Source organism: Dermacentor andersoni, chromosome 1, assembly GCF_023375885.2.
Source record: "Dermacentor andersoni chromosome 1, qqDerAnde1_hic_scaffold, whole genome shotgun sequence".
NCBI classification, from domain to species: domain Eukaryota; kingdom Metazoa; phylum Arthropoda; class Arachnida; order Ixodida; family Ixodidae; genus Dermacentor; species Dermacentor andersoni.
The window spans coordinates 278,204,651-278,220,170 of NC_092814.1; the positions used below are offsets into that span (position 1 = coordinate 278,204,651).

Consider the following 15,520-nt stretch of genomic DNA (forward strand, 5'->3'; position numbering starts at 1 on the left):
CAAAAGTGCGCTATTTTTAGTTTTCATGGCAATGCAATGTTTTCAGTAGAGTTACGCAACTATAGACAACGACCAATTTTCCGGACTCCCGATTTTTCGTACATGCCCGATAATTCGGACTCCTTCACAGCACTGCCACCATACCGCATATTCAATGAATAGGAATGTCTAAAATTTCAGATGCAAGACCCATTCGCTGTCCGATTTTCTGGACTTTTTGCCATCAGCACAGGTCTGAGACGGCATTGATCGAAGCCAGTACCACCGGAATTTTGAGCATCTTGCCGCCTCGAAGAGGCGCTCTCGCACGCAGATCCGCTGGCAAGGAGCCTTAGCCACCACCATGGCAACGCTAGGCTTAGCTACTTTGACATTCGCTACCAAGCTTATTGCTGTTCGGTGCAGTGTTTTTCATTAAAACAATTCGCCACTGTTAGCAATGGCGCTGACTCCGCTTTTCCAAGCTTGCTTAGAAGCTCGGCAAGCACAACACATTACATAATGCCGATTTACAAAAGTCAGCTTCATCTCAATACAAAAGTGTTAGGCGGTGAAACCTACATGAAGTAATTCCGTGAAGCATACCGAAAGTGGGAAGATGCGATTGTCACCGGACACAGTATGTATTCCTTAATTGTAAGCGCATGCACCCACCATCTCCTGTTACAGTACGAGCACCATTATGCATATTAAGTGTACTGGCAGGCTTTCAGAGCTATTTTGGCAATTTGATCCCTGGAAGCAGTAAAAGGCATGCATTAATTTTTTCTGACGTTTTCGTGGACCCTAGGGAGTCTGAAAGATCAGATGTTGGCTGTGCTCATCGATACGGATTGATTTGTGAAACTTCAAATAATTTTGCAGTTTACGACTCAGTTATCTGTTCCTCTATTTTTCACATATTTGGTGAAATACTCGGCTGAGGTCGATGCAGTGCACGCAGCCTTACCGCTGCACTCAGTTCTTTTTGGGACAAAAGAAAATTTATTTTTTTAGTTTTTATGCGGCAAAAGCACAATCTGATTATGAGGCATGCCTGTCTTGGATCAAGGGTCATCCAGGTCATCAATTACAATTGAAACAATTCTTATACCCAATGCTTACAAAAGGAACGGCGACGAAAGCAGTGCCTCTGTGTGAAGGTATAAAACCGATTAGCCACTGGAAGACACGCAGGTCATATTGCATACATGTGTTCATGTACACAGATTGCAGTTCAGAATTTTCAGATTGCAGCTCGAAATTTTCTGCCAAACAGCAAACTTCTATGTGCAATTGCAGTAGTTGCTGACTTCAACGGTTGTCAAAAACACATATGCCTGGTCTCAAAACTGATCGGCAGTTAGCCACTCATACAAGCTTATTAATGGCAAGCTTTCTGCGACAGCTTGTGGAAAGCTCTCCGGTCACATTGGCCAAGAGCCAATTTTTGTCATGGCACACTGCCTTGGCCATTAGGCCTAATTGATAATGCTTCGAAAGGTTGATTGGGTATCTGTGACAAAAGTTTGTTTTACGCCGAATCAACTTGTATCTATTCGCAGAGGGGCACATGGGAAGCCAACAAACCACCTCACAACAAAAACGAGTGTACGGGATGGTACGAACATTGTACGGAAGCATCTCGTCTTGGCACCATTCATAGATGCAGTCTCTTGTCAAGCTTCTAGCATTGTTACTGGGTGTAATACTCATTTTGTCTTGTGCGGTAAAGCATATCAAAGCACACGTCATTTGGAATGCACATAAGACATTTGCCGTCACTTTTTGTCTTGTGCCTAACTGCGCAAATTGTTCTAGCTCATTTGTAATTTTATTTCCGTCTTGCACCCAGGCGCATATCTTTGTTCTTGTTAGCCTACTAAATGTTATTGAATTGTTTACAAAATTAGGTTCCTTGTCTACCCAAGTAAGAATGCTTGAAACATATTGTGCATGGTATTCTGTTCGTCGGAAGGCAAGCTAATTGGTTGCTTTTGGCTTTGTGTCTTGCTTCACTTTTGAGCAGCACTTAGTGACTGCACAGTAATAACAAGTTTTGCCAAATGGCTACAAATTACTGCTAAACTACACCAAGTATTCCAAAAAGACAAATTTTTCTGCTTCGAACCTGCTCCATAATGCTGGTGTGGCTGCTTTTAAACTGCTCCAGAATGACATTTTTTCTGCTCCAAAAATTGCTCCAAATTGTAAACTGGCTGGACCACCACTGGACATGTGTAACCTGACCTGTCAGTTGTATGTTTCAGGTTGCAGTGCTCTTTTATTGTTTAGAAAAAATTTCTAATCAGTTATTATTGCTTTGTAGAGAATGCACCTTATAAGATGGAAGTGAATTGCGAGTTGTGTATAATAAAGCTATTAGTCAACCACGTTATATTAGGACGACAGTTTCATAGTGATTGTGTGAAACTTTGCAGCCAAACCAAGTTTGCCTGAGAGCACCGGTATCGGAATCTTTATCAAGGCTTCATCGCGATCAGCTTCAAAAATTTGCTCAGTATCTTATCAGCGAGCTCCCACAACAGGTAACTGCTCATGTGAACTATACTCATTCATCAAAAAGTATTACAGGGTAGGCTGTCACACACCTTCCAACTGTTTGAATGTAGATCCTTCCCACTGCCCAGCGGTTACTGGATGAGCTGCTTTCCAGTCAGAAGACTGCCATCAACACATTGCGGGGAGCACCAGGTAATACTGTTGTTGGTGCTTTTCTTTGTTGTTTTCCTCCTAACCGCTTGGTTAGTGAGCAGCATTTGTAGTATTATTCTAGGAAAATTAGAGCTGTGGTGCTAGTTTGTGTCATGCTGAACTCTACTGGCAAATTACAAGGATCCCGTAAGTAGCCTAGGTATGTGCGAGTAGACCTACTATTTTCAATTGCTTCAAGTATTGCTATGGACAATAAACTTTTTTTATGGCATGCCTACTGCAAGTATGCATACCTGCCAACTCTTCCGAATTATCCGTAAAATGTACAAATTTCAAGCAGTCTTGTGATTTTACGAATCTTGCTTGAAATTTTACGGAAAACATTTCATTTGCAAAAGAAAAAAAGATGAAAATGTAGTAAAACTACACTCAGGTACCTTGCGCTGCCACGAAAGGGCAATACATATGCATGGTATCATCATCAGTAGCTACAAAGTTGTAGCGACTTCTGTCGTCTACTGGGGGGTCACGAATCCATATCCAAAGCTCGATAGTGCCGATAGCGCTTCTAGCGCCTCCGCAAACCTGTTTCGGTGCTGTTGCTTTTGTTCGCGCTGGCACGCGGGTTTGAACTTCAGTCAGCTTCAGTCACTGCAGTGTTGGCCTCTCCTTTTGTGTGACTAGCTGCCGCGTCGGACGCAGTGCGACTCCGGCTTGTAGCGGCTTCACAGTGCAATGGCGGGCTCGAAGCCCCAACACTACTTCCAAGTGTTTTTGAAATCATACACGGCAGAATTGTCGTGCTTTGTGCTGTGGAAGAAAGGGGAGAAGTTCGGATTCTGCACCACGTGTGCCTGTGATGTGAACATCTCGCATGGCGGCAAGTCTGACATCAAAGTCCACATCGTTTTGAAAAAGCAACAGGGATACGTGCGAGCCACGGACAGCCAGCCAAGCCTAGCAAGTTTTGTACACAGCGACAACGACCTCGGTGTGATTCGTGCAGAATGCCTCTTCACTGCGTTTTAGTAGAACACAACATCCCACTGGGTTTCAGCGATCATACCGGACCGCTTTTCCAGAAGATGTTCCCCAAGTGCGAAGAAGCGAAATGCTACACCTGTGGATGAACAAAAACGACGCCAATTGTTCGGGAAATGGCCGCCAACACGTAGACTCCTTTGCTGGATGCCCTGAAACGGCAAGTATTTTCGATTGCTGTGGATGGCAGTAACAATAGGGTACACAGCTTTACCCTCTTGTTGCGACATATTTCATTAAAGAAACGAGTAGAGTCGAAAGCCGCCTTCTTTGCCTCAAGACAATCCAAGCGGAAGTGACGGGTCACAAGATTGCAAATCTAGTTCTGGATGAGGTGAAATCTCAGAATTTGCCTGTTGGAAACCTGATGGTTATGTGTTCGAACAATGCCAATGTCATGATCGGCAAGAAAAACAGTGCTTCTACTGTATTGAGAGAGGCTCAACCAGCTTTGATAGGGGTTGGTTACCCGTGCCATCTCATCAACTTGGCCACCCAAATAGGAGCTTCATGTCTTCCTGTAAAGGTTGATGAGGCTTTGGTTGACATTTATTTTTTTACCAGGAGAAAAGCTCGAAACGGAAAGATGGACTTAAAGAGTTCAAAAAAAAATGCACAACGCCGAGGCCAGAAAGATGTTGAAGCATTCGCCGACACGTTGGCTGACGTTGGGAAAGTGTTTGAAGAGGCTGCTTGACCAGTGGAAACCACTACTCAGCTTTTTTTATCTGAAACAAAGCGGTGCAACAAGCAGAGCTTTTCTTCTTCTTCTTCTTCTTCTTCTATATCTCTCTCTCTCTCTCTTTTTTTTTTTTAGTTGTATCAAATTCCAAAGACCCCTCACAAACCCTTAAGAACCCCGCACTGACCCCAAGGTCTGCTACACATCTTCACAAGACTGCTGCAGGCCTCGGGGAGAAAAAGCACTGACGGCGATGAACTCTCGCTAAAGAGGAAAGGAGCTCATTCTAGACCTCAAGTAATAAAAAAAAAACTTCATACCAAGGATTCTGGGGAAGCCAGCCACGTAACCCGTGAGGAGCGCCTGTTTTATTTTTTGTCATCGGAGCTAAACAGGGCATGCTGTCTTTTTCTCCAAAATGTTATACCGCTTTTTGAGAAGGCAAACTGCCTTCTTCAGGCACAGGCTCCTCAGATTCATATACTGAGGAGCCTGTTGAACCGCCTTTTCGAGGATCTCCTGTCTAGGTTTGTGCACCCAGGTGTTGTCAAGGCTTGTCATTCATTGCTGGAAGTTGACTATGGAGCTGCAGAGAACCAGACCTACTCTGTGGTTGTGACACTGAGCTGCATTGAGAGAGAGCAGTTCTTCTCTGCTGTACGTCGGTACTTAATGGCAGCATGCGATTACATTCGCCACAAAATCCCACTAGAAGACGTCAATCTCCTGATGGCTGAAGTTGCTTAAGTACAAGCTCTGGAAACTGCTTCATTCAACAGTGTACGTCATTTTATTATGGCGTTGCCTGCTATCCTACCCCAGCAGAGTGGCGAATCAAAAGAAGCAATCGACCCACTTGAAGTCGAGTTTGCAAAGTTGCAAGCATATCATGTTCCAGCCGACATATTGAATGAGCCAAGATGCGACATGCAGTGGTCACAATTAGGAAGCGTTCGAAGTGTCGATGGATCGCTCGGGTTCCACAGAATTTCAATGGCTATGCTGCGTATTCTCTCCATTCCCCACAGCAATGCTGAATGTGAGAGAATATTCAGCACTGTGAACAAAGCTTGAAGTTTCGCTCATCTGTGTATGAGAAAACACTCGAAAGTCTGCTGATGGTCAAGGGGCACCAGAGTGGTACTTGCTTTGAGCAAACCTACACGGAGAAGTTTCTGATGCAAGCAAAGTCGGCAACAGCAAAATCATTGCAAAACTAAATTGTGCCCCCATGGAGTTTTTGCTCTTTACTCTCCAAGACACGTATTTCACTTGCGGTTGTGAAAACGTGAGTAAGCTTGTCGCAAAAGGTAGATCCCTTTAAAAAAAGTGCTGCTGCGCCTCCCCCCCCTCCCCCGCCGCCGCGGCAATAGTTTTACGAATTTCTAAACGTTCAGGTTGGCAGGTATGCAAGTATGTCAGTGGCCTTTGACAGAGCAAAGAGCACGAAGATGCACTTGTGTGCTTCAGGCATTTAACATTGGTGCCTTCTGCCGTTAATGAGCTTGCACTCATCAGATATCATGATATGCTGCTGCCAGTCATAAAGCATAAACTGTGCTGGAAATTATTGGTTGTTCACTTTGGTTGTTTGTCTTTAATCACTGTTTATGATTATTTAGCTGTAGGCTTAAAACACTGAGCTGGTAAGCAGCAGGGATAGCCGTGTACTGTAGAGAACAGCCAAGTGGATAACGGCTACGTATTGTCTGTACACTTTATTGCAAAAATGGGAAGGCCAGCCTTCCATGGCATTGGCCACTTGGCCTTTATTTTTGTGGTCGGGTGTATATAGCATGCACTTTTCAGTGCACCTACTTGGTGTTAGCGTTAAAATAGCTTGTATAATTCAGTACATAGTTCTATGTTCATTTTGCATAAGTCAGGAGTTAAGTATTGGATGCCTGTGCATACAGTAAAACCTTGTTATAACGAAGTCGAAGGGTGAACCAAGCTTTGCTTCATTATAACAGTTGTCCATGCTCGTGGCTAGCACTGCTCGTTGGGGTTGTGGGTTAGTGACCACTGAGTCAGCTGTTGCAAAAGCCCGCGTCAAAGGACAAAAACATTATTTTATGCCATGTGTTTGTCAGTAGGACAACTGTGATGCATTTGTTATTGCTAATGCAACTTCGATGATGTCATGCATGAAGAAGCAGCAGCAGAGCTTATCAGTGTTTTGTGAGCAGCACTGCAAGCCTCTGATGTCACAGAGGCACCTTCCCCGCACATTATTTTTAGCAGGCGCTTCTAAAGAAAGCATTTTTTACACTGGCTACTAGCATTACACAAAACGTCGATAAGCCGAGCAATCTCCAAGACATTGAAAGCAAAGGTCATACAGAGTAAAACCTTGTTAATACGTAGTTGGTACAAATTGGTACGTAGCAATGTACTAATTAATCTACAATGGCAGATGAGTGGCTATAGACATAGTGGCAAAAAAAAATGTGTTAATTCTCACTGAAACACACACAGGCAACTTTTATTTGCAAACAGGCAGCAAAAAAAAAATCTGATTTGCGCTTACTGCTGTGGAAGCCTTGCAGTAACAACGGCATCTTCAAACTCAGCAAGGCTGCGAGTCATTTTTTTCATGATGCCCCACTTTTCCCTGTAAACGCTCTCATGACGGTCAATGCACTAGCCAGGCCAAATACAGCAGGGCCATCAGCCACATCGTCATGGCCACATCATCATCGATGACGTGGAAGCGCTAGAAGCTATGGGAGCAGGAAAGATGTCATGGCTACTTTTTTTTTCGTCGCCATCGGTGACGACTGCAGTCCAGGAAAGGTCCGTGCACTGCAATTTCGCTATCTATGGTCGGCGCACACAACATTTCACCAATTCCACGCTTGTATCCACCGAAAAATGAGGTAAATATGTGCTATGTACTAACGATTTGGCATGCATTGAGCGACTATGGCTTAAGCAGTTAGTATATACAGTTCAATGGCGACAGGGTGGGGAGTTCATCGCGACTATATTTAAACCGGAAATGCTTATTAAGAGTATGCATATTAACAAGGTTTTGCTGTAGTTTCATTCTGATAAATGTAGAGGCTAAGGCATGTTGGTAATTCATTGTAACACAAGGACAGCGCAAAAGATGGTGGCAAGATAAAAAGACAGATAAAGACAGACTGGTGGTCAGCCCCGCCATGTGTATCTTTCTATCTTGTCCCCATTTTTTGCGCTGTGTTTGTGTTAGTTTCATTCGTTGCACTGAGCTGCAGACCACAGCCTTAACAAAGGCACGGTTTCATCTCAACCAATGACAAAGGGGAAAAGCCATGGAAAGCAAAATGAATCGTTATAAAGCGTGGTCCTAGGCTGTGAAAAAACTCCTTGGTTGTGTGTTTTCAGTGGTTTGTCGCTGCTGCAACCAGGCAGCTCAGCATGTATAGAATTATTTTGCTTCCATGTGCAGCCAGCCGCGCATTCCGTTGTGCCTTCAACAAAGGCGCAGTGTAGGCAGCATGTAGTGTGCAGATGTGGCCATTCATCTGGCAGAACAGCCAGTTTTGCACGTTTCCAGCGAGCTAACAGCTCGCGGGAGTTTTCTACTGCTGCATCGGACAGGTTAGTAGCAGTGTTGTGTGCCATCAGATTTTGGCCTAATCAGTACGAAACAATCAGTCATTCTTCATTATGAACTAATACATGGTTCATTATATCCCTTGAAAAGAAATTTTGGCTTTATTAGAACTAGGTCTTAAATGTGTGGGTTTCCGTAAGATTTGCAAAGGGATCTGTGCATACGGTCGCTGACCAATAATTCAGACTCTGTGGGACCTAGATATCAGTTGATCAGGAGACCGATTTGCAGGATTGACCAGAAAATAAACTGCTTTATTGCACACCTAGCCAGAAAAGCTTGTACTCATTGCTGCGCACACATGCTTGCCTGCGACCCGGTCAGTCCGTATTTCGACCATTGTCATGCTTTCACTACAGATAGGTGAAAGCACTGTCAGTGCATGCATTGCATCTCTGCATCTTTTGGCAACAGGGCACCTGCACTGCTTTCATGAAATGAATGTGGGTTTCGTCGCAACAGTCATTGTTTGTCACCTTCGTTGGCACAGACTTCGTAGATGAAGTTGGTGCAATTTGAAGCTGCTTGGTAATTCTGAGTAGCAATAACTCATCATAGCAATCAAAGTACCCCAGACCATGCTGCGTAACGCTATATGCATGGAACTCGCACAACACTCGCACAACAAATTGTAAATGCAGCCATTACTACTTAGTGCCTTGGCTTGTCCTGGGGTTTGGGTGCGGTTAATGACTACTGGATCAACTAGGCTTCAGTTTCGAGGTGCTGCTGGCGTTGTATTAAAACATAAATACCGTAAATAAACCCTCGTTATCTCAAACACTGATATCTCAAAATAGGAAATAGTGGCGAAGTCAAATTTTTTCTCCACCTGTGGTGTAAACCTGTGTGTTTTTCACCCATTATCACTCACACAAAAAAAGTTTTGCGCTGGACTCGGAATATCTCGAAATCTCGACTTTGAAAATGCCAGCAAAATAGCGACGGGTCAGCACCGAGCTGTATTCCCTCTCCCTCTCTCAGGCTTATCTTTCCGCCTTTCTATCACTGCTCGCAGTTGCTTGCTTGGCTGCTTGCTGCCACTTGTTGTGGCCTCATGCAGCAGTAGTGAGCTGGGAGCTTGTCTCTCTTTTTTTTTTTCCCTTTCTTATATAGGAGTGTCAGTGACACACCAGTGAGGTCACAGCGTATTGACTGGGACCTTGAGTAAGATGATCGGAACATTTGAGCAGGCGCGATCAGCGCATGCGCTGGGCCCAAAAGAAGCCAGTATGTGATCCCACAGCTTCAGCATCGAGATCTCCGCTTCATAAGGACGCTCGCTTCATGCTCGCACAATGATTAGACATAAGTTCTGGGTCATTCATAGGCGTCTGCTAAAGGCATGACAATTGCACTCTTCTGCAGTTCAGTTTCGGTCTTCAAAGTGAAATTGTCCAGAATTCATTGCGATGCAGCAAGTGACAGTGTCAGCTTTTTAGTTGTCCGAAACCGGTTGTGCTTGGATGAATGGGTTCAAATATTGCATTAGGATCAATCATCTTGACTCTGTGACAAGCACACTGTCTTGGCATGGGGCCAGTAACGCTGTTGCCTGTAGATGCTGACTTGTGTGGTGCCGATGCACACGAAAGTCGCCAAGTATATTACTTAACAATTTTGGAAAGGCTCCATGTGATCTATGCACGCCAAGCAGACTTCTGTTTCCATGATTTTGCTTAATTTCAAACTCTGTTATCTTAAAATGTTTCCCCATTTTTTTTTTTTCAGCTTTACATTAACAGGGGTTTACATTTCTGCTTGACCTAGTGGCCGAATTACCTCACTTATGACTAATCACCACACTCGGGTAATTACCTCAATTACTCGAGTCCGAATTATTCTGGAAGAGCGTGCTGCAAGGTTTCCAAAATTTCAGTCGTCATTGTACATTGTCTGCGGGGCTCGCGGTGGTTGTGTGCTGCAAAGCAGTCCATATTGCAAAGCATGTCCTTATTATCAGTCGGCAACTTTACTTATTCGTTTGTTCGTTCTGATCATTTTCTTATTACATGGTTTGACTGTATATATGTCACATGATAAATAACTTGAAATAACTGTTTTAGCCTGTCATACTTAGCTAATATGCATTTGTGTAATACATTTTTATTGCTTCCAAAACAATTGCTCTGCACAATGTTTTGTACTTTTCTTTATAAAAATTGTGGTGGCTCTACCGTACTCGCAGGAGTACTGACCAGCGTGGATTCGAGCTTAGGAAGCTTCAGGGCTGTATCAGCCATCACCTCAGGAATAGTGGTGCACCATAGCGCCCACCCAAATGCTTGGTCTCCAAAGAGCATTAAGCTCCTTGCAGCAAGAAACACAGCAGTTCCCAAGTTACCAAATACAGTAGAACCCCATTGATACGTTTTTCAAGGGACTGTGCACAAAAATATCAGCTAGGACAATGCTAGTGAGGAAGGCCACTAATCGCCACAGGAATGTCAGAAACAGCTATGAATGGCTGCCAGTACAGTTGTTAGACGTCTCGGTGCTCGTACTGTGACTGGAGATAGCTTGTGCACGTGTGTATACAGTGGACTCTCTTTGAACGGAACCTCAAGGGGCCAGGGAAATTGGTTCCGTTTATCAGGAGTTCCATTTACTGAGAGACATAGCTAAATACAATTGCACGAATACAAACCCAACCAACCATGAGGATGGTGTTCCGTTTAAGAGGCAATTCCGTTTAAGCGATTTTCGTTTATCAAGATTCCACTGTAATTAAAGGAACACATATTATGTTCCCTAACAGTGGCCCCTTGCTACTCTAGATATGCTTCACCACATAACATGGCTCTATTTCGGCGAAGCTAACTAAAGCAAACTGGAGATTATACGACTTATATGAGACATTTGGTGGCCCAGAAATAAATGTAGCCCTGCACTTGGCGGATACGATTTGGCCCAATGTGCGTGGTTCTCGGTAGGCTTTAACTGATGCACACTTTCACCAGACATGCTTATGCAGTTCCTGGCTTGTGCATCTTCAGTCTGCACTCCTAAATATACGTTAACCGCCATGTTCAAATACAACATAAGAAGCTGAAACATCACAGAATGGTAACATATTAAATGGAAACATAGTGCATGGGATTAAATGGGATTTAGGTCGCAACCGCGAAAGCGCAATAATGAGGAACATATCAACAGGGTTCCACTGTAGAGCTTTATTTGCACCCAATCTTCAGCGACACTCAACACTGCAAACACCCAGTCCTGAGTGACATGGGAAGCAGAGGCCCCCCACATCACTCTGAAGGGAGGAAGGGCTGGGTGACAAGATAATAAGGCAATCTCCGACAGCATTTGCCCCCTGTGAGTGCGACCCAGTGTAGTAGAACCATCCATTAGCGCTAGGCATGGTACCGTTCTTCAGCTTGGTGTATAAGCAATTCTCAAAGGGGTTGTTGGATGAGAGAAAAAGTGTATGCACATTGTGGTTGCCACAAGAGTCCTCCTCTGCACTCACTCTCGTGATGTTACTGTGCACACCCAGAAGGGCAAGGGCTCAATTCTAGATGGAAACTGCCAGCTGGAAGTTTTGGGCAGGACAGTTGAGTGACAGCCTGACCATGGGTGGAAAAGAGAAGAGGAAGAAGAGGCAAACAGAACTCATGACAACAGTGTGCACAACATGGGCCTCAGTGTCGTAAACGGATGAGCGGTTTAACGGCAGAGGTGAAGAAAGACTCTTGACCTAAGCGATTGGAAAGAACGGGCACACTGAACGAAAAAAGCATATTCACTTGCGAATGTTAAGACCATGCCATGGCCAAAACTAGCAAGTATATATGTTCTGTTCTTTAAGTATATGAAGTCCAGTAATTGTGCTATAAATCTTCATTTTCTCAAGCATGTGACACGTAACAATATCTGCGTTAAATGTGACAAACTCAAAATGCAGCAGTCACGGCTGGTGGTCATGTCGGAAACTACTTATGTATTGATCAGTTTGGTGCAATAGCGCCAGCAGCACCGCACCACCTAGTACATTGAGTGCCTAAGCTGCCCTCTATATTTGCACTCCAAAATCTTTCCTGCCATTCCTTCCCACTTAATATTTCTTTGCATTCCATATGAGATGAGCCTGGTTTAGAGCATTTTCATTCTCGTGTCTCAGTACATCTATCAAATCAAGGCCACCGTGGCCGCATTTTGAATGAGATTTCAGTCCACTACTACAATGTGCCTCGTAATCGGGAGAGAGTGGTTTTGACACATAATACTTCAGAATTTAATTTTTTGTTTTTTCTCTAAATCTTTCTCCTCACTTTCATTCCCTTCACAGCTCTTCATATCCCGTGTAGAGTGCAAAGAAGCATTGCGTAAGAGGAAATAGGACAGGTTTTGCAGTAGAAAAGAAGTGTAGGCTCAAAATCCTACACTGGGCTTAATGGCATTTCAGTGATTTGGGATGCTGTGTGATCATGGAGTGCAATTTACCATGTGCAAAGCAGCACTATCATATGCCTTCAATTAGCCTCATTAATAGATATAATTTGCTGTCTCCTGGAGTTATTGAGTCTTCACACCATGAGTACTTTCTCGGCAGTGACATGTTTACATTAAAGAAAAGGCACAGCAAAAGTTTGACATCAGTACTTGTGTGTCTTTGTGCAAATGTGCAAAGAAAAAAGATTGTTTCATACACTTGGAAGTATGTTTATAGTAGTTGCCTAATAAGTGTTTTCATTGTGTGCTTTAAAGATTATGTACAAACTGAGTGAGTACGGACAATTGTAAATCTGATAATATGAAATAACCAGTAAAGGTTTTCTATATGCATTGGGACACTTCTTTAAACCAAGGAAGTCTGACGCCCTGGTGAAAAGAAGTCCTTTAACAATTTAATAATGCGAAAAATTCCTGTTATTTTGGTACCTGCTCAAGTTTCTGTCATCACGTGTCAGTATTGTGGGACATTAGGGATCAGTAGTAGAAAAATTGCTCAATATTTAACGCAAGTATTTTTAAACTTTACATTTAAATTCACATTCGGCTAATAATTTCATCTGTTATAAATCAGTTTGTTGTGCATTGAAAAAGAACTGAGTCATGGGAATCTGGCATCATGACAAGGTTCCTTCTCTTGGTGCTTGGGATAGTGAAGATGTTTTTAAATGAGTAATTCCCCCCCCCCCCCCCACCGCACCTATTTGTTTAATTTTTTTCTCAGTAGTGTGTTCAAACCTTGAGTAAATTTCCACAAAAATAATGAACACTTTGAAAGAATTTGGGCAGCATAATGTGTACATTGCATAAAAAGTCCTACTGTGGATTATTGTAGCACCAGGAAATTATTTCTGGTCCTTTTGGGAGTTGGTTTGGAGGAGGAAACCTGTAATGTACAGGGAGCCACTAAGATATAACAACCCAGCCATATGGTGAATTATGTTTGGTTCATTACGGTGCTTGCTTTAATATGTGGTTATCGGCAATCAGGGTTCTATCTTTCATTGTTTCACTATTGTTGACTTTGCAACCATATTTTTGTTCCAGTATTTAATGTCTTGTTTGCTATTTATGTCGATAAACTTTGAATAAATCTTAGTTTGTCCTACACTTGTCTTAATACATTTGTAACCATGTTTCACTCCAGCGTTCTATATGAATGCCTTGTTTGCTAATTGTGCCCTTAGTCTTAAAGTGTTGCCAATATTTCATTTTGTTGTTCCACTCTTTTTCTATTACGTTTTCCCCCTGTTCTCTCTCTCTCTGCCCCTGTGTTTTCACCCATCTTATTTATTTATTTTTTCTTAATGCCTCCCTTCCTCAATGCCCTGCACAGAGCCTGTACATTATTTTCCAGTAAATGTAAAGAAAGCCGCAGAACTTTAAATTTTCAATTGTGCTGTGCATCAATAGAATCAAATTTTGTTGGCCGTTGCGATTGAAGCAAGTTTTCTCTGTAGTTCAGTGCATGTGAAGGTTGCTGAATGTGATAACCACTGAGCTTCTTGTCCCTTCAAGACAGGTGCTGCTAATTTAGGTGAGGGATGTGGCACAAGCTTGTTAAACAAGCGCACAGTAAGCTTACTCCAGCACATTTGTATCACTGAAATTGTTGCTTTGTTTGGAGTATACTGGGGTTATAGTTAAACCACGTGGGGGGGGGGGGTATTTTGTAAGTGTTCATGCAGTGGACATGTCCATTTCGTCTGCTGCTGAAGTTCTGATTGGCTGAGTTCGGGTGTGCTCAAGAAAGCGACAGGAATCCCCAGCCAATCAGCACTTCAGCAGTAGACGAAATGGACATATCCACTACGAGGGCACTTACAGAATACCCCGCCAGAATGTTCAGTAATTGAAGGTGCGAAACATTGCAACAAAGTGTAGTTTAGTGGCAGTGAATACAGCCCTGTGGAGTGTGCTTGGGGTACCCAAGAACAAATTCTTGCCAAACACGACACACAAGCTTTGTTTCACCTAAATGCTATTATGTTGCCACTGATAGCAGTGTTGTGCTCTTCCCCTGTTGCTGTACCTAATTAAAGTCCCTTTGTTTTCATTACGAGGCCACATTTACCGTTGTTTTTTATTGTTTATATCTTCTGTGACTTAAGAATATACTTTATACCTCAGAGGAAAACATCTTCGAAATGCTTGGGAGTAGAGACTCCTCATTGCTGCTTGCTTAATTAAGTGAGTGACTGACCAGAATATGTCGCATGAAGAAAGAGCACCAGGAAGAGTGGCATGGATGGGAAGCACAGATTGGCAAAATATGGTGCCACTAAAGTTAATATTTACAGGCACTAGACAGTGCCAGCATGTGATGGTGTTACCCACTGCATCTGTGACAATCTGGCCACATTGCAGAGCATAATTACTCTGAACTGCTCTGCTATGTTCAGGCAGTTGCAAGCGCTAGTTAAATTGAACACTGGCCACAGATTATGCTGTGTAGTAGAAATGCCTGAAGAAAAAGGAGTGGATTTACTTTGTGCAGTGAAAAAAATTTAGATGGGTGGCTTTTGGTGTTTTGTTGGTGCCACGCAAGGGACAGCTTGAGCTCAAAAAACTTGTTTATATCTACTTTTTATTCGTATTTGAGAATGTCAGACTCCATTTGCAATTTTTTTCAAAGACATTTTATTTGCTGTGCATTTTACTAACCCTCCCCCCCCCCCCTATTCTCTTTTTGAATAGCACAAACACTACTCCTTAGTATTCAAATTGGATTAAGTTGTTTTACTGCCGTTTTGAAGGAGCTTGAGCTCAAAAAACGTGTTTATATCTACTTTTTATTCGTATTTGAGAATATCAGACTCCATTTGCAATTTTTTTCAAAGACATTTTATTTGCTGTGCATTTTACTAACCCCCCCCCCCCCCCTTCTATTCTCTTTTTGAATAACACAAACACTACTCCTTAGTATTCAAATTGGATTAAGTTGTTTTTTTTATAATTTTTTTCATATACTTACTAGAGAACGACAACATCGAGCGATATGGTTTCAGCCTGTCTTGACATAAAACCGTTCTTCAATACTCAGGGAATTTTGCAAAGGCACTCAGGGAAACCCTGGAGAACTC

The 15,520-nt window shown here is 43.0% G+C and overlaps 1 protein-coding gene across 1 annotated transcript in view; it reads left to right on the forward strand.

Moving 5' to 3' along the window:
* The window catches only part of Dora (zinc finger SWIM domain-containing dorado), a 211,028-nt gene that overhangs the window by 22,682 nt on the left and 172,826 nt on the right, over window positions 1-15,520 (forward strand). Inside the window, exons 5-6 of the mRNA XM_050196305.3 lie at window positions 2,421-2,528; window positions 2,613-2,694. Of these exons, the coding sequence (XP_050052262.1) occupies window positions 2,421-2,528; window positions 2,613-2,694 (190 nt within the window). The remainder of the gene's footprint in view (window positions 1-2,420; window positions 2,529-2,612; window positions 2,695-15,520) is intronic.